Here is a 20,311-nt window from a genome sequence, read left to right as displayed (position 1 = left end):
CGCTTACGCCGTCTGATGAGCGTGAAGCATCCTTACTCCATCTTTAATCTATGCCATCTGCAACACACAGCCTCCAAGGTAACTGGAGCGAGAGAAGAGAGGGATGGAGGAGGAACATCGGCTCGACGGCCTTCACCTACAAGTGCCACATGTCACTTCCACTCACAAGGCTACTGGACAGAACTAGTTACGTGGCCCCAATCTAACTGCAAAGGACCTGGAAATGCAGGGGAGCATATGCAATATTTGGGGAGCTCTGTCTCTGCCCTACTGTCAGTTTGAGGATGAACCTTTCTGTCTCCTGCTTGCTCAGGTTGTTATCATGAATTGACATTGAATTTTATCAAAGTTTGGCAGCCGCCAGGATCATATGGCTTTTCTATTTTTAATATATAAGGTGGAGAATACTATTTCTAGGTTTTTTTATGTTAATGCACCCCTGTGTTCCTAAGATAAACCCAACATGGTCAAGTTACATTATTTTTTTAACTAAACTTTTAATGGAAACATACGGAAATGTGCATAGATGATATGGGTTTGGCTAAATAAAGTGTCACAGTGGAAACACAGTAATGTGATCAGTACCAGGATTAAGAAAGGACATTACTAGCGGCCCAAAGGTCCTCCCTTAACGACACTTTGAATCACTACTGTGCTGGCCCATGGGAAGCCCTATCCTGGCACCCACTGATGTTTGGTCTGCTTTTCATGTGCTGCAGTATTTGATCTGTCAATATCTTAAGGTTTTTGCAAATATGTTGACAGGTGTGATGACTGTGCCCTTAATTTTCTTCATTTACATTATTGTCTGCTTTTGTATATCAAGGTCATATTGTATACAAAAATTGAGTTGGTAAGTTTAACAGTTATCTGGAAAAATGTGTGTAAAGATGGAATGGTGGAATTAACAATAAAATCATGAGTAAAGTGCTTCCTTTGGAAAATTTCAAAATACTGGTTCCATTTATTTTACTTTTTTGTTTATTTTGTCTCTTTGTCTTTATAGGGCCGCACCCACGGCATATGGAGGTTCCCAGGCTAGGGGTCTAATTGGAGCTGTTGCTACTGGCCTACACCAGAGCCACAGCAATGCTAGATCTGAGCCACGTCTGCAACCTACACCACAGCTCATGGCAACACCCAATCCTCGACCCACTGAGCGAGGCCAGGGATTGAACCAGCAACCTAATGGTTCCTGGTCAGACTCATTAACCACTGAGCCAGGACGGAAACTCCTATTTTGCATTTTTTCGATTATTCAGGTTCTCTCTTCTTGAGTAAATTTTGGAAGAATTATGTTTTTCTAGGAATCTGATTTTCACCCAAATTTTCAAATGCATTTGCATTCTGCATATTTATATTTTTCAAAGAATCCTCTTTTTCAATAACAAGTACTACTGAGTGCCTGATCTCTGCAGGCATCACTCCAGGTGTCTGAGAAGCCACCAAACAAGAGAGACCAAAAAAAAAAAAAAAAAGAAAAAAAAATCTGAGTTGTGAAACTTCTGTTCCAGTTAGAGGAAGAAACATAATAAATCATAAACATAACACAAAAACATTTGTTTCTGGGGCACAGAGGAAACAAATCCGACTAGGAACCATAAGGTTGCAGGTTTGATCCCTGGCCTCGCCAGGGGGTTAAGGATCTGGCGTTGCCATGAGCTGTGGTGTAGGTTGCAAACGCGGCTCAGATCTGGCGTTGCTGTGGCTGTGGTGTAGGCCCCGCAGCTATAGCTCTGTTTGGACCCCTAACCTGGGAACCTCCATATGCTGCAGGTGTGGCCCTAAAAAGGAAAAAAAAAAAAATACATAAGTATACGATATAATGATAAATGCTATGGAAAAAGGAAAAAAGAGCAGAAAAAAGGCAATTGAGAGGGCAAGGCTCTCTCTTTTGAATGGGGTGAGACGCTCTCTGAAATGCTATCTGGGCAGAAATGCGAAGATAGCCACGCACACATCAGGTGAAAGGTATTCTAAGAAAAGGGGTTTTATTTCCAATAACTCTTTACATTCCATTTGTCCTTTTTTCATTTTTAATATATTCTATATAACACTATATTCTCTAAGGACCACTTAAGTGCCAACACACACGTGATGATATGAAATACATGTTATTGTTTAGTTCTAGATACTTCCAAATTCCGATCATGAATTCTTTGACCTATATTTGAGGCATGCTGTTTCTAAAATACCCAAATTTTGATTGGTTTTTAAATTTTTTTAATTTTTATTTTTGTCTCTCTTCTTTTTTGTCTCTTTAGGGCTGCATCCACAGCATATGGAGGTTCCCAGACTAGGGGTCAAATCAGAGCTGTAGCTGCCAGCCTATACCACAGCCACAGCAATGCCAGATCCAAGCCTTGACTGCGACCTACACCACAGCTCACAGCAACACTGGATCCTTAACCCCCTGAGTGAGGCCAGGGATCAAACCTGCAACCTCATGGTTCCTAGTCAGATTCTGCCATGTCACGATGGAAACTCCCTTTTCTTTTTTTTCAATCTCTCTCTAACCTAATGTTTCAGGTATGCCTTCTATAATCAGGAATACGTTGGGTTCTGTTTTGTTTTTAATCCAACCTATGCCTTCTCCCCGTGATTTACTGTGATTATGGACATATTTTCATTTCTTGTAACCATCTTATTTTGTACTATTTGTCCCTTTGTTAAAGTTTGTGTTTCTTTCTTCCCTTTCTTTGAACTGACTTCAATCCTATCACCTCCCCAACTTCATTCTTTATTTTTTTCCTGGAGTTCCCATCCTGGCTCAGCAGAATCTGACTAGTATCCATGAGGATGCAGGTTCGATCCCTGGCCTTGTTCAGTGGGTTAAGGATCCGGCCTTGCCGTGAGCTGTGTGTGGTGTAGGGTGCAGAGGTGGGTCGGATCCTGCATTGCTGTGGCTGTGGTGTAGGCCGGCAGCTACAGCTCCAATTTGACCCCCTAGCCTGGGAATCTCCATATGCTGCGGGTGTGGCCCTAAAAAGACAAAAAAAAAAAAGTGTATTTTTTTTCCCTTTAATGGTTTGAAAATACACTCCTGCTGGTCTTTCAGTGGTAACCCTAGAAGTTTTATCAAACATTTTTACATTTTTTATTTAATTTTATTTATTATTATTTTTTTGACTGCCCTCAGTATTTGCAAGTTCCGGGACCGGGGATAGAACCCGCACCACAGCATCAACAATGCTGGCTCCTTAACCTGCTGAGCCACCAGGGAAGTCCCTTACCAAGTAGTCTTAACTCAAAAGCTAAAGTTGGCCAGTGTCTTCTCCCTGCTCCCAAGGACGCAAGGGACCTGAGAGCTCGCTCTCGGCGCCTCCCATCCGGCCTACTTGCTGCTGCAGTTCAGCGTGTGAGAGCGCCCTGATCACCGACTTCTCTCCCCTCTGGGAGCTTACACACTGCTCTTACTGCCTTCTATCATCAGTGCTTAGATTTATCACATACTTATTTTCTTGACTCATCTGTCCTCCCTGCATCTCAGACATGAGTCTTGAGATCATTTTCCTCCTTCTTCTCAAACTGCATCTGTTAAAAGTTGGGATCTTCGGGTGGCAGACCATCAGGGAGCTTTTGTTCGTTTGTTTGTGTTTTTCAGGGCTGCCTTCCATGATATACGGAGGTTCCCAGGCTAGGAGTCAAATCAGGGCTGCAGTTGCCAAGCCTACACCATACCAACACGGGATCCAAGCCACATCTGTGAACCTACACCACAGCTCACGGCAACGCTGGATCCTTAACCCCCTGAGCAAGGCCAGGGATAGAACCCGAATCCTCATGGATACTAGTTGGATTCATTTCCACTGAGCCACGACGGGAAGGCCATTATTTGTTTTTTTAAATCTATAAATGTCTTTATTTCACCCTTGTTCTTCTTCCCTCCTTTTTAGCCCTACCCGAGGCACATAGAAGTTCTCAAGGCACACCTGCTATACAGGCACGCCCTGTTCTGGGACACCCCAATCAGCCTGAATTATCTGGCTTGCTGCCTGTATGCCTTTCCAAACTTTTAAAATTTCACCCATCAGTGATCGTTGAGGAAATTTTTTAGGGGCGGACATATGCGTGGCAACTTCATACGGACATTTTTAAAGACCATTTTTTAAATCACCTGTACCCATTATTTCATAAAAGACATTCCCACACCGAAAACATAAAAAGGTGCAAAGAACACTTCAGAATAATACAAAGACCTTTCCATTTTAATCAAGTGAGCTCTCATTTGCGAAGGACTGGCGTTCGAGACTATTGGACTAGAGGCTAAAGGGGACAGAATTTGCCTCTTCCATCAAATCAGCAAAGCAGCTTACTAGAAAAGTGGCTTACTTTACCTTTTCTCACAAGAGACACCATCGATATCCATGCTCTGGGAACGTGAGAGAGACTGAGATTGCGTTTCGAGGCTATTGGAGGGCGAGCTGCTGAGAGAACTGACTCCTTCACTGCTCTGGCTTCGATGGGCTACGCCTAACCAAAGAGACACGGAGTGAGTCTCACGCGAGGTCACACGGACGCTGCTGGCAACGGCCACAGTCGACACACACAACTGGCATTCACACCATCGTGACAGCTGGCAGCTGAGGCAGTCCTATCAGAAGGTTACACTGAAAGCTGAAGTCACATTAAAATCACTGGAACGTTAGCAAGAGGTCATCATTTATCAACGTACATCATGTGAGTCGGGAACAGAGCGACACCTGACACCTGAAACTGCCTCGTCTCCTTCTCGTGCACGAATTCAAACTGTGGTCCCTGAGTCCAAGTTGGTTTCCATGACAGTCTGGAAATCTTTGGGACGGTTTTTGAGATGTATCAAAAATAAGATACATTAATGAACGGGCAGAGAGACACAGAGATGGAGAGAGGCGTGATAAAGAAGTATAGTAAAATGTTAACGGCAGACTTTAGGGGATGGGTGTATAAGTGTTTGCTACAAAATTCCTACTTTGCTGTAGCTTCATAATAAAATGCTGAACACATGCAAATAGATCCGTCGAAACCATGTCCTTAAATACAGATCAATCCATTTATTGAGTGAACATCTTATCTTGTGATCATTTGGGGAAAATAAAAAACCTGAAAAAGACCGAAAAAAAAAATCCTTGGGAGTTCCCACTGTGGCTCAGCCATAACAAACCCAATTAGCATCCATGAGGATACGGGTTCGATCCCTGGCCTTGCTCGGTGGGTTAGGGATCTGGCGTTGCCATGAGCTGTGGTGTAGGTTGCAGATGCAGCTCGGATCCCGAGTTGCTGTGGCTGTGGCGTAGGCTTGCAGCTGTAGCCCTGAATCAGCCCCTAGCCCGGGAGCTTTCATATGTCACAGGTATGGTCCTAAAAAAAGGCCAAAGAAACCCCTTGATATCATCTTTGTTGTGACAGAGCTTACAGTGCAGTGAACCACAGCCAGGTGCATAGCACTGTCTTCCAAACCTTGGTTCTCACCGAATTTTAAAAATTACTTTATATCTTCCTTCACACACACCAGAGGCTATCCAGGCATTTTAAAGAACCTAAATATATATATATATATATATCTACGCTGCTGAAAGGAAAAGGACTCACATGTTTCAACAAAACACCTGGAATTATCACTTGTGGCTGAAACGAGTCCCTCGTGGCTGGAACTTGAGCCCTCCCAGCGCTGCCCCCTTTCAGGTCCCTCTTCACTGAAGACCACGAAAAACATTTACGCCTTCCTGACAGCAGGTTTTAACATGTACACGTTTATTAAAACTTTTGCAGGACTCATGAAGGCCAAGAAAAACTCAGTTTTTTCAGTACTCATGGTAGATTCAAGTAAAATACCAAAAGCAGCTGATAAAGGGAGAATTCTGAAACAAGCCTGTAGAGGACAGTAAAACTTCCAGCCACTAATTCAAGGATAATTCAAAATAAGTTCTCGGTAAGTATTTATTGAAGGAATAAATAACAGCATCAACATTGTCTTTAGGAGAACAGTATTTTAGCTATTACACTGAAAGATCTGACTGTTTTTTTAATAAAATAATAAGGGGTATCAATTAGGCAGCTTTAAATCTCTACCTTATAAAAATCAGTTCCACTGATAGCTACAATAAAGCTGTTTAAAAAACCATACTTCATTTGGAGTGGATAAGCAATGAGATCCTGCTGCAGAGCACAGGACGCTATATATAGTTACCTGTGATGGCACATGACGGAGGATAATGTGAGAAAAACAATGCGTACTGTATATGTACACACACACACACACACACACACACGCACACATATATATGTATAACCAGCTCATTTTGCTGTACAGCAAAAATTGACAGAACATTGTAAATCAATTATAATAAAAAAGAAAAAATAATAAAAATAACTATACTTACAGCATAGTGTACTATGCTATATAGAATACTACATGTATAATAATTCTATAGTAATAGAGTGCCAGAAGACAGCATACAGTACAATATACTATATCTGCAATATTCTTATAAGACATCAAGGATATCACCTGAATTATTTTTTTCCTGGAGTTCCCTGGTGGCCTAGTGGTTAAGGATCTGGCATTGTTGCTGCTGTGGCTCAGGTTCGGCCCCTGGCCTGGGAACTTCTGCATGCCGCAAGGGTAGACAAAAAACAAAAAACAGTGTTTTTTCCCTAAATCCTCCATAGGATCTTCACACGGATAAAGTGGGGTGGGTCTCCCCAGAATTTACTGTGTTACTAGAGTTCCTCAATCTCCATATAGATGGTGTGACCATTTAGAACCTGGAAGGGACCCTACAGCTTTCTTAGAGTTAAAAGACTGATGGTCACTTTGACTTCATTTTGAGTCAATATAAATTAAGTACGGTAACTAAACTCCAATCAAAACAACAGCACAAAGTATCACTTTGTTCCACACATCACAGGGGAGTCTTTCGTTACCTTCACCCTCTCCCACTCCTGTCTTGAGAAATCACCGTCAGGGAGACCAGTTTCAAGGAATACAGACTGATTGATGGATTGTCTTCATCTCCATAAAGCTAGAGATTAAAAAAATTTTTTTTGATAGGCAAGAAATAGACTTATTAGGATAGGACACTTGTGAGAGATGTGAGCGAGCAGGCAAGGAAGCTCTGCCCCAGGATCCGGTGGGCTAGTTTGATCCTCCAAGGGGCGTGGGGGTCAGAAAAGCCCGCCTCTTCCTTCTGCGAGTAGCAGCTCCTCCTTAGTCTCCCGTAAGGTGCGTACTCAAATTGGCAGAAGGGCGGTCCTCAAACTCCTGCCCTTGGTCCGAATCCGAATGCAGGCCTCATCCCACCACCCCCCCGCCCAACAACCGGAGGTAATTCTCGCACTTCCACCAGTGAAGCAAGCCTGCCTTATTCTGATGGCTTTTGTGAGCAATTTATTTACTTAAAGTGATCTCCCAATGTCCCCTAAGTGTCCCTCGTTATCCGTGGTCCTCTCTTGGGACTTCTAAAACTACCTGTGCCTCCTCCACCCCTATCATTCCCCCTCCAGGTGTTTTACTCCTTTGTGCTTAAAGGGGACACTGGGCGAGGACCGTTCAGGAACTACTTCCTGCTGAGACAGGGCGTAGGTCTGCCTAGGGATGGAGTGAAACACCTGCTAGCTGTCCCTTTTCCGTTGGGAGGGCTGTAAGCCAATGCCGCTCTGGTTAACGTCATTTTCCCAGCCACCTCAGAGATTAAACAGCGTGTGGTGAAACCAGGAGCACCAGGAGCACCAGCACTTCTACGAGCACCTTTGGGTCCAGGAGCACCGCTGGTACCCACGGGGCCAGGGGGACCAGCATCGCCTTTGACACCAGGTTGGCCATCAGCCCCAGGGGCGCCAGTGAAGACTGCTAGAGATTAAAGGATTAAAACATAGACATGAGGACTCTGATCCTTTTTTAAAGATGAGTAAATCTCTACAAATTAATTTAAAAACAAATCTTCATCCTACTGTACAACAAAGGGAACTATATCCAATCTCTTGTGATGAAACATGATGGAAGATAATATGAGAAAAAGAATGTGTGTGTGTGTGTGTGTGTGTGTGTGTGTGTGTGTGTATGACTGGGTCACTTTGCTGTACAGCAGAAAGCGACACAACATTGTAAATCAACTGTACTTCAAAAAATTTTTAGGAGTTCCCATCATGGCCCAGTGGAAATGAATCTGACTAGGAACCATGAGGTTGCGGGTTCCATCCCTGGCCTCGCTCAGTGGGTTAAGGATCTGGCATTGACGTGAGCTGAGGTGTACGTCACAGATGTGGCTCAGATCTGGTGTGGCTATGGCTCTGATTTGACCCCTAGCCTGGGAACTTCTATATACTGCAGGTGAGGCCCTAAAAAGGAAAAAAACAAAAAACAAAAAACAAAATTACATTAAATAAAATGAAAACAATAAATAAAAATAAGAGGGTGTATGTAACAAAGAATGGAGAAAACCATGTGTGCTTCATAAAATATGAATTACAAACTTTCAAGATAGCAGTTTTCTAAACTTTTATCTCTAAAGTTTGTTAAAGGTAAATTATGAATATCTTTTTACGAAAAGTAAATGAGAAGGATTTTATTTCTGTAAGATCTTCCTCCTAACACCGTAGTATTTCCTGAATGATACTCACTTTTGGATATAAACTAAACCAAATGACTGCCAACATGGGCCTCAAATTCTCAGTAAAGCTGGGGGGCGAGGTGCCTTTAAATCTCACTCAATCTTCTTTCGCAGATAAATAATATTGAGATCTATGAAGTCAAGAACTTCCCTAGGTCCTTCAGCAAGTTATAAACAGAACAAAGATTAAAACACAGGTCTCTTGACTACAAAGAAAATGCTGAGATTTCCTCTACCCCAAAATGCTGAATGGTTCTTCAATCACAGCTATTTCAAACCAAAGCTAAATGTTTTACACATTCTAAAATTGCAAAAATGAAAACCTTATTTATTTTGCTTTTTAGGGCCACCTCCACGGCACATGGAGGTTTCCAGGCTAGGGGTCAAATTGGAGCTACAGCCGCCGGCCTACACCACAGCCACAGCAATGGCAGATCCGAGCCGCGTCTGCGACCTTCATCGCAGCTCATGGCAACACTGGATCCTAAACCCACTGAGCAAGGCCAGGGATCGAACCTGCAACCTCATGGATACTAGTCAGATTCGTTTCCGCTGTGCCACAATGGGAACTCCACAAAAAGAAAAGGTATTAGTGGAAGTTCCCTTGTGGCGCACAGAGTTAAGGATCCACCATAGCTGCTGCAGCTGTAGTGCAAGCCAAAACTGTAGCTAAGGTTTGAACCCTGGCCTGAGAGCTTACACATGCCACAGGAGCAGGAAAATAAATAAATAAACAAATAAGTAAAAGATATAAGTGCTATAAAAGGAATCATTGATTCTCCCACCAATCAAAATTTTAAAGTGTTTTACATAGACCTTGACAATTAGCTTAGCTAAAGGGTTAACATTCATGAAAAATACAAAGTACACGTACATTTTATCTGGCCAATACAAACCTCATCCCATCACTAATTATATGAATATATTCTACTCAATAAAGCAGAATGACATACTTGGTCAGCAACTAGTTTCCTGCTGAAACTGTTTGTTGTTGTGAATAAACAAGAGAAATTTCAAACCTGTAAGAAAAACAGTACTATCTAAAATATTGGGAGTTCCCTGCCATCTGGTGGGTTAAGGATCGGCAGTGTTACTACTGTGGCTCTGGTTATAGCTGTGGTGCGGGTTTGATCTCTGGCCCAGGAAATTCCGCATGTAATGGGTGTGGCCAAAAATAAATAAAATAAAAATCAAATAAAACATTGGGACAAAAAAACCCCAACAAACTCAAATTTTAAAATTGCTCTGATCTTCATATTTATGAGCTAAAATATTCCTTTCTTTAGTACCAAAAGGGTGATTCATGCAAAGAATCATATACTGGCATCAAAAGACCATGACAGCTCGTAGGAGAAATAGCTGATTGTATGACTGGAGCTGAGAAAATACAAGATGACCCTGGAGCATTTTACAAGTGCCGGAAAGACAGTGCTGAAAAAAGTGAAAGGATGGGCGTATGTCAACAGAGGGGTCAACCTGAAAGAACTCCCACCGGTGGTCAAAACGGTTTATTTATTCGTTCATTCATTCATTCATTCATTCATTTATTTTGCCTTTTAGGGCTGCACCCAAGGCAAAGGCTAGGAGTAGAACTGGAGCTGTGGCCGCTGGCCTACACCACAGCCACAACAATGCAGGATCCAAGCTGCATCTGTGAACTACACCACCGCTCACGGCAATGCCAGATTCTTAACCCACTGAGCAAGGCCAGGGATTGAAACTGAATCCTCACGAAGACTAGTTGGATTCGTTTCTGCTGTGCCACAGCGGGAACTCCATGTATTCTTTAAACTTTTATTCATTTATTTTGGGGTTTCTTTTTGGCCATGCCTATTGCATGTAGAAGTTATAGGCCAGGGATTGAGCCCGAGCCACAGCAGTGACCCGAGCCACTCTGGTGACAATGCTGGATCCTTAACCTACTGAGCCACAAGAGAATTCCTATATTTTAAAAAAACTGTATAAATAAATGATACAGTAACATGGATTATAACTCAAAGTATAAAATAAATATACATGAGTTCATACTGACGTCAGAAAGGATTAAGTAAAAAAAAACTGGATGAATGCCCCTCATAAAAGAATTCAAAATATATGTGCTTACTGGTCCCTCCAGGAGGTATAGCTGAATTCCCACTGCTTGAGTGGGCTGGACTTGGAACTCAATTCCAAAGAAGTGAGCCTGGAAAAGGGAAACATCCTAACTTTATAGTGGAGAGACCCAGTGAACACCGGCTCAACCACAGGGTAAGAGTTACCATGACCAGGAATATTCTGTGAAGGGCAGGCCACCTGTGTGATAGTCTTGCCCTGAAACCCAAAACCCCAGTCTAACCATGAGAAAAACACTGGATAAAGCCAGGTTAAGGGACATGCCACAAAGTACTCATCAAAACTGTTAAGATCACGAAAAACACAGAAAAAACTGAAAAACTGTCACGGACCAAAGGAGACTAGGGAGACCTGTTTAGTTTGGTCAGCGGTACTGCCCCAAGGATTGTTTTGATAAATGTACCAGATGTTAACATTAGGGGAAAATGGGTACAGGATATAAGGTAATTGGCTATACCATCTGGGCAACTGTTCTTTCTTTTTTTTTCAGGGCCACACCCGAAGGATATGGGCATATGGAAGTTCCCAGACTAGGTAGGGGTCCAATCGGAGCTACAGCCGCTGGCCTGTGCCAGAGCCACAGCAAAGCAGGATCTGAGCTGTGTCTGGGACCTACACCACAGCTCACGGCAGCGCTGGATCCTTAACCCACTGAGCGAGGCCAGGGATCAAACCCGTGTCCTCATGGATGTGAGTTGGGTTCATTAACCGCTGAGCCACGACAGGAACTCCAGGAATCTGTGCTTTGAACCCAGACCCCAGAACTAGCCCAAAAGCCAAATATGTCACTTGGCTCCTAACTTGTCCCAAATAGACTGTGCTGTTCATTTCTGCTTCCAGAGCCTAAGTTCCCTTTTTTTGTTTTCTTTCTCTTTTTACGGCCTAACCTGTGGCATATGGAAGTTCCCAGGCTAAGGGTCAAATCGGAGCTACAGATAGATACAGCCTACATCATAGCCACAGCAATTCCAAGTCACTCCTGTAACCTACACTGCAGCTTATGACAATGCCAGATCCTTAACCCACTGAGCAAGGCCAGGGATGGAGCCCACATCCTCGTGTTGGGTCTTTTTTTTTTTTTTTGGCTTTTTAGGGCTGCATCACATGGAAATTCCAAGGCTAGGGGTGGAATCGGAGCTGCAGCTGCCGGCCTATGCCACAGCCACAGCAAGGCAGGATCCAAGCCAAGTTTGTGACCTACACCACAGCTCATGGCAATGCCGAATCCTGAACCCACTGAGCGAGGCCAGGGATCGAACCCGCACCCTCATGGATACTAGTCGGAATGTTTCCATTGCGCCACAATAGCAACTCCCTACCAAGTTGGGTTTTAAACCCACTGAGCCACATCAGGAACTCCAAGAGAGGTTCTTTACCACAGAACTCAGGGGGTCAAAATCACAGTAGCTATTTGGCTAGCTGCTAGATCTTTCAAAGTGTTTAATAAAAAAGCACATAAACTACTCTACCACAAGCTTTCAAAATATTTTGATAACTATATTTTAATATAATTGGTTTCCTTTGTAATGCTTTATGTTTTAATGCTAGGCATTTAAAAATATTTGAGAAGCCACTCAAAGGCATCCCCAGATTGCCAAAGGAAATGGAATGACAGCAGTGAAGAAGCCAGTTCTAGAGGCAGAAAAGGCGGCGAGAGAACGTGTTGCACTAGACCTAATAATTCTGTCCAGATGAAGCTGGCTGATAAAGGATTCACCGGGGCGCTCTTGAGCAAGAATGACCCCATCTTTGGAGAGGTCACGTCAGCCTTACAGGAAGGGTAAGGCTTTACTGGATACGTTCAAGATGTCCAACGGGCAGACATCAAAAGGAAGAGAGGGAAGATAAGCAAGAGTCCAAACAAGACCGTAAAACAAAAACCATCCAAGAAGGGCAAGAATTTCTCAGGACTGGGCCATCACGAAATGATCTAAAGATGAGGGAAAGAACGAAGAAAAGCCAGTCTGTGGTCCCAGGAGTTTAATAAGCACAGACTTTTAAAAGGAAGCAAAAGAACACTTTCTCTGCTGCTGGACTACAAGCTCTTCCAGGAGAGAAACAGCCTCACTCCCCTTTGTGCCTCCATGACCCAGCACTGTGTCTGAACTGCAGCAGCCCTAAGTAAACGCTGGCTGAACGGAAAGGCAAAAGCAACGTGATAAGGATGACTGTGCAAAAACGGCAATCACCTGTAGGAAAAATATTACCCATATTTATAAAGTTTTAAGACATGCAGGAGCTCCCGTCGTACATAAATGAGATTCCTCCTGGGGAGTAGGATCCTTGCAGATTTAATCAAATTAAGATGAGGTCTGGAGTTCCCGTCGTGGCGCAGTGGTTAACGAATCCGACTAGGAACCATGAGGTTGCGGGTTCAGTCCCTGCCCTTGCTCAGTGGGTTAACGATCCGGTGTTGCCGTGAGCCGTGGTGTAGGTTGCAGACGCGGCTTGGATCCCGTGTTGCTGTGGCTCTGGCGTAGGCCGGTGGCTGCAGCTCCGATTAGACCCCTAGCCTGGGAACCTCCGTATGCCGAGGGAGCGGCCCAAGAAATAGCAACAACAACAACAACAACAACAAAAAAAAAAGATGAGGTCATCCTGGATTAGGGTGGTCCCAAATCCAGGAACTGGTATCCTTATAAAAAGAGGGAAGCTTCGGAGTTCCTGTTGTGGCGAAGTGGAAATGAATCCAACTAGGAACCATGAGGTTGCAGGTTCGATCCCCGGCCTCGCTCAGTGGGTTATGGATCCGGTGTTGCCATGAGCTGTGATGTAGGTCACAGACGTGGCTCAGATCTGGCGTTGCTGAGGTTGTGGTGTAGCTCCACTTGGACCCCTAGCCTGGGAGCTTCCATATGCTGAGGATTCAGCCCTAAAAAGCTAAAAAACAAAAAACAAAAAGCAGAATGATCCTTTGTACAGTAGCTCCAGGAAAGTAATACAGAGGCAGATGGCACTGCAAGAAGCTGGGACGAGGTGAGAGAAGCAGCTTGGAGGCTCACTGCAGTGTCCCCACCCTTGCTTTAGTTCCTGGCAACTGAGCACCTCAACCAGAAGGCTGCAGGGTTGGTGATGGGCGACCCCCGGATGAGCAGCTCCTTACCCATGGCAGCCCAACCAGTGTCTGTCTCTGTTAGAAAGACTTCATTCTCGAACAGAAGCCCCGTTCACTGAAGTTCAGTAGATCGTAAATCTTCTCACTGGGCCTCTGTTTAGCGTCTAGGACCACAGGGAGCAGGCACAAGCCATCACCTGCCTCATGACAACTTTTTGCACGTTTTTAATGGAAAGCTATCACCTCCTCCTGAGATTTCTTTTGTTTAGACGATACATGCCTCCACTGTTCTGGTCATTTGCTCTTATGATTCATTTATTAATTTAATGGGCCTTTTATGTGGTGCCTACCACGTGCCAGGCACTGTCAAGGAACAAAACAGACACAGTCCCTGCCCCGTGGCGCTTACACTCTAGCAGAGGAAGCAGAGAACGCAGGGAACACAGTAATATACAGGCTACGTCAGCTGAGGCTAAGAGCTGGAAGGAGAGTTAGCTGCCTCTGACAGAGCTGCACTTTAGACAAAGTGCCCAAAGAAGGTCTTATTGAGAAAACACAAACATCTCAAGAGTTGAATGAAAAAGCCATGTGGATTTTAGGGTACAAACATTCCAGGCCAAGAAACAACAAATATAAAGGCTCCCAACAGGTATCGTGCCTGGAATGTTCCAGAAATAACAGGGAAGCCAGTACGGCTGGAGCAGAGGGAGCAAGAAAAGCCGTGAGAGGAGGGCAGGGCCAGGTCACAGGCAGCCCCAGGTCAAGACAGGCCTCTGTGCTGAGTGAGGCAGGGAGCCAACAGCAAATGATGTGACCTGTCTTTCGTTTTGTTTAAACCTACTTATTTAATAAAATTCATGAAAATCTATTTAGCCCACCTTCCAAGAGCCCGGCTAATAATATCGACCTCTTTGTGGTTTGAAGAACGATGACTCCACAAGAAACACAGTCACAGCGGAACAGCATAGCGTTGCACTGCCAAGACCGAAATACTGATTTTTTTTTCCTTTTTTTAGGCCACACCCACGGCATGCGGGAGTTCCCAGGCCAGGGATCAAACCTGTGCCACAGCAGTGACACCACCAGATCCTTCAGCACGAGGCCCCTGGGGAGCTCCGAGAACTAACCATTCAGAGCTGTCCAGGTGTTCTGTTAGTTTGTGACCGCTGCTGCCTTGCTGGATGAGATAACGCTGCTGTTAGACAAGGCTGGACTCATACTTCAGAGGGAGCCGGGCTGCATCTACGCTGAGAACAGGCTGAGGAGAAGAAGGGCAGGCGTGAAGAGACGAGGGTGGAGGCCACCCCAGTAATCCAGGCCTGACATGCCAGCGCCCCAGGCCTGAGCCGCAGCAGCAGAGGTGGTGAGATGAGAAGGAGTGAGAATCTGGCTGGTGGACCTCAAGGAAGGGTCAGCCAGCTAGGGTCCACAGGCCACATTTACCTACTTTTGTAAATAAGTAAATAAAGTTTTACTGGAACACAGCTCACATGTTGTTTATGGCTGCTTTCGTGACACAGGGGCAGAAAAGAATTTTTATCACAGACCCGGTACAGACTGCAGAGCCAAAAATACTTATTAGCTGGCCCTTTATAGGAAGAGTTTACTGACCCCCAGTCTAGAAAATGAAGTACAAAGACGAAGGAATCTTTTCGGCTTAAGTAAGCAGAAAAAAAAAAAAAAAGTTATCATGTACTGAGATGGGTCCTGGGAAAAGATACGATGTAAGGAAATATGAGGAGCTCAGCTGTCAGTTGTGTCACACACGGTGTGTGAGCCTGGTGTTCAAGGAAGAGATCTGAGCTGGAGACAAATTTAGCAATCGTCGGATTAGAGAGGGTAATGAAACCCAGGAAGCCGGATAAAACCAATCAGAGAATAAACACAGATGGAGAGGACAAGAGGTTAAATACTGAGGTCTGGAACCCCGACAATGAGAAGCCAGGGAAATGAAAAAGACTCATCCAAAGAACTAGGAAGGAACAGATGCAGCCGGGGCGGAAGTCAGAGCGCGCTGCGCTGGAGCCACAAGGAGAAAGTGCTTCGAGGAGAAGAAGGCTGGAGCCACGGCCAACGGAGCTAACAGGTTAGATCAGACGGTGACTCAGAGCCGCCCAAGGGAGGCCTCCCCTGACAGGGTTCAACTCGGCAGAGGGTCCAAGGCCAGAAGGAGGAGACTGACGCCAGAAGGGGTGCAGAGATGTGGGGCGGGAGCCGGCAGGGGAAATGGAATCAAGAGGGTTCCTTTTTATTTACTCCTGCGATGGGAGAAGGACAGCAGATTCGATGGCTGTTCCAAAAAAGAAAAGAGTTCCACCTGAGACGGAGGAGAACCAGATGAAGCTGGAGAGAAACGGGAAGGGCCGGAGCGATGGCTCTGGGTCGGGGACAGGAGACGGGACCCGGGGAACAGACTTCAGGAGGGGCAGTGCCACACACACAGGGAGGCAGGTGGACGCAGGACAAGAGCCTTGGGAGGTGAGTGGACTTCTACCTGTATCTGTTCCCTCCATGACATGGGAAGGCAGGCCCCCAGCTGAGAGCGCATGGGGAGAACGAGTGTCATAGGCTGGAGGAGACGGCATGAGACAGACAGACACAGACAGAGGGAGAGCCAACCGGGAAACACGGTACCATTACCTGCCGGCAGGAAGGGTCCACTTGAGTTTGTGATCATGAGTCTGAAATGAGACAGCTAGGATGGTTTTTCTCTAGCCTTATTCCACAGCAAGAGACCTAGAACAGGCGGGGAATGGGATTTAAAACGAGGGTCACAGTTTAACCAAGGGAGCAAGACTCGGTGAGGGCAAGGCAAGAGAGAGGGGCGAAAGGGACCGATTCTGGAATTTCGACAGGGCGAGGAGGGAGGCGAGGGCGCGAGGGGAAGGAAAAACGAGGAAAGCGAACAGGTGATGGGCCAGTGGCTGGCAGCCCTCAGGAAACCCACAGGATTTGGGCCCAGAGGGGTGAGCCAGAAAGCTGCCGGCTGAGGTTAGAAAGAGGAGGTCAGGACACGGGGAGGTCAGAGCGCTAGAGGGTCCCTGACGTGGCTACGGAAATCATCACGAATTAGGACAGAAATGGTGCTGGGGGGAGATGGTGGACGAGCGCGTGCTGTGGCTGAGCAGATCGCTGAGCAGGTCAGAGGACCGCCACAACAAGGGAGGGAGGGGGACACGGGCGGAGGACACCAGGTTCAAACCGAGGTGGTTTTAGGGTGGAGGAAGCATGATCTAGAAGAAGAAATGAGAAAGCAACAGAGGAAAAGCACAGATTCCCGGAGCAGGAGGATTTCAGAACGGGGGCGGGGGAGGGGGGAGGTTGAGGGGGAGGCGGGAAGGTGGGTGTACAAGCCATGTAACAGCCGGAGATGAGGGATGAGGACATAGGAGACTTGGTGGCTGACCTAAGTGGGGTGGGGGATGCTGAGATGCTCCTGGTGGCCCCAGACAATGTGCTGTGGCTCCGAGTAGTGAGGAGCTTGCCAGCAGCAAGCAAAGAGTTCCAGCTTCTCCTGCCCAAGCTCTGCGTTTACAGTGAGATTTTAGTCTCCTCCTGTCCCACGAGCTCTTCCCAGGACACTTTCCAGCATAGCAGGTGGGGTCTGGTCACAGCGAGACCAGCAGCACGGCTGGCAGCAGTTTCCAAGGAAAGGAGGAAACGCAACTGGAATCCTGAGCCCTCCCCTCTCCGCCGCCTCTCCAAGCAGGGGTACCGGGAAGAACTCCAGGCACAGGCGTTGTTTATGACTGGCTGATGCTCTGGCCTGAACCTCGCTCACTTTTATCATCAACACATTTATGCCGAAGCGTTTATATTTACTTGGAGAGGAGCCCGCAACAATGCCTAATGAGAGTTACGGTCACAGAAACTCTGCAAATACTTTACATCGACAAGTTATCCTGGATCAAGAAGAGAGATGCCTTGGAGGGGACTGAGGGAGGGTGTGCTAGGTGGCTGCGGAACTGACAATCATGTGTTTCATTATTAGATAACGTGACGGTCCACGCAGGGTGCTTAGCACCGGCGTTTTCCTGATTAGAATCTTAATTATTGTAATAATTAGAATGGTAATGATTATGTTGGATACAAACGTTCACTACAAGAAAAGACAGCTATTTTCAAAAACACTGTTCGAGTCAGCATCAGTGTTTCTGACACACACAGTCCTGGATATCAACCACAAGCTCATTAATTACAAGGAGATAAACCTTTACAAGAGTTAAACAACAGGTCAAGGAGATAATGAGCAAACACAACATCAGGTGAACTTTTTACACCATGAAAATTCAGAGAAAGCGTTTGTTCCATAGAAACATAGAGTGAAGACAAGGAAATCTGTCATCAGAGGCTTCTTATTCTGATAGTAATTTCAATCCTGCATTTTCAGATTAGTTTCCCTTAAAAGAGGAGCATCAACCAAACGAATAAAATCAGCAGAACCAAATCTGGTCTCCATCTCCTTGCCATCAGAGATAAAACCCGATCCTGTTTGAAAAAAAAAGGATGGACGTTATAGAAAGGAGAAGTTAGTTTTAACAGATCACTACTGAAATGAATAGACATTAACAAAGCATACTACAAGGATCTTAAGCTTTTTTTTTTTTTTTTTGGCCACACCCACAGCATGTGCAAGTTCCCAGGCCAGGGATTGCCGAGAGCCAACAATGCCAGATCTTTAACCTGCTGAGCCATGAGAGAAAGCCACGATCTTAAATCTTTAAACTACTGCTTGCAGGATTTTTGAAAGCTGTTGTTCATTTTATCCTATTGTGGAAAGGTCACATCTACAAGCTTAATCAAGAGCTGGGACTGGCACTGGAACTGTGTCCCAGGTCCAAAGGTAAGGCTTACCTGATGCACCTATGGGGGAGGTAGCTGGGGTCATGCTGTGCACGTTGAGACCGAGGCTCTGGGAGGGGCCTGGGGCGGACGCTGCTATAGGAGGCCCCGGAGGGTTCTCCCTCTGGGGCGAGGTGAGCGGGGTGGTTGGCTGGGAGGTCTGTCCACCAGCGAGTCGTGCAAGGCGCCTCCGGCGGATCTACAAGAGGAGGGGGCAAAGGGCATTCAACAGCAGAAACACAAGTCCACCCACAAATAACCACACACAAGTCCACCCACAAATAACCACATGATCAATAACCACTCGAGGGCTTCACAACTAATGGGCCTGGGGAAAAAGCACGCATTCAAGAGCACCGAATCCCAACCACTAGATCACCAGGGTAAAAGTACTCATTCGTGCCAAGTACTAACTCTTAGTGCCAGTATTTTGCAGGGGGGGGGGGAGGGCGGAGCACACCCACAGCATGCAGAAGTTCTGGGGCCAGGGACCAAACCCAGGCCACAGCAGCGACCCAAGTCACTGCAGTGACAACACTGGATCCTTAATCAGCTGTGCCACCAGGGGAACTTGTATGGACCAGTGTTTTCATAAGTTACCACCTCACTTTTTAAAAACTGCATCTTAATCATTTTACCACCTCTACTTATCAAAACTTCTTGAATGACACTGTGAATTTACAATCAGCATGCTACACTTTTTAAACACGCTAAAGAATGTCGTTATTGTACTAAAACTACATAAACTTGGTCCTTTTACCCAGGTGGGACTGAAAATAAATATTCAAGATAAATCACTAAAACAATTAGAGAAAATAAAAGTATACTAAGACACAAAATGTTACGGTCACTTTCAAGAACAAATTTATAGGTTTTTCTTAATTTCAATAAAAATATAATCTATAACTTCTTTATAATTACATCCCAGAGTTGTCAAGTCATCACAAAATCCCAGGGGACCCCAGAAATGCTTTCCCCGCATTTTGATAGTGACTAATTGACTGGCAGGCAATAAACTCTCACTGAGCACCTGTCTGCCCAGGCAGTGGGGTAACAACAAGCATAAGGCCTTTGGCTATTAAGTAGGCATCAAAGAAGCAAACCAACTCATGGGAAGCTGCGAACACTCTTTCCATGATGAATAAGGCAGAGGAAGATGCTAACTGGGCTGGACCTTGTCTGAACTAAGAATCTGTCTGTCATTCTACCATCGTTGGAAATCAGCTCTTTCTGCTGTTTAGACAAGAACATCCTGATTCTTTACCCCAAAGTTCAGAGGCCCTTCTGGTGCCCCTGTTATAAACACATCTACCAATGAATTTATACAAAATCCTGAAGTTGTTTGGTTGTTCATCCATCTCCTTAACCAGATTAAATTCCTTGAGGGAAAGAATTAGGTCTTAACCATTCATTCATTCACTCATTCTCTTTTTTGGCCAACCTGCAACATATGGAATTCCCGGGCCAAGGATTAAATCCAAGCCACCACTGTGACCTACGCAGCAGCTGTGGTAATGCTGGATCCTTTAAGCCCCTGTGCCAGGCTGGGGACGGAACCTGTGTTCTGGTGCTGCAGAGACGCTGCCAATCCCGTTGCGACACAGTAGGAACTCCGAATTTATTTAATAGGATGTAGGAATTCCCTGGTGGCTCAGTGGGTGAAGGACCCGGTGTTGCCACTGCAGAGGCTCAGGTTGCTGCTGTGGTTCAG

The 20,311-nt window shown here is 45.5% G+C and overlaps 1 protein-coding gene across 3 annotated transcripts in view; it reads right to left on the bottom strand.

Moving 5' to 3' along the window:
* UBE4B (ubiquitination factor E4B) overlaps nt 1-20,311 on the bottom strand; it is a 114,839-nt gene that overhangs the window by 59,320 nt on the left and 35,208 nt on the right. For all 3 annotated transcript variants that reach the window (XM_047791709.1, XM_047791707.1, XM_047791708.1), the window contains exons 2-3: nt 18,613-18,799; nt 4,338-4,473 (exon numbers count right to left, since the gene is read on the bottom strand). In XM_047791709.1, the coding sequence (XP_047647665.1) occupies nt 4,338-4,473; nt 18,613-18,799 (323 nt within the window). The remainder of the gene's footprint in view (nt 1-4,337; nt 4,474-18,612; nt 18,800-20,311) is intronic.

Source organism: Phacochoerus africanus, chromosome 8 (genome assembly GCF_016906955.1).
Source record: "Phacochoerus africanus isolate WHEZ1 chromosome 8, ROS_Pafr_v1, whole genome shotgun sequence".
Classification (NCBI taxonomy): Eukaryota; Metazoa; Chordata; class Mammalia; order Artiodactyla; family Suidae; genus Phacochoerus; species Phacochoerus africanus.
Note: the sequence above shows the minus strand (reverse complement) of the source record. Positions and strands in the feature narration are given on the sequence as shown.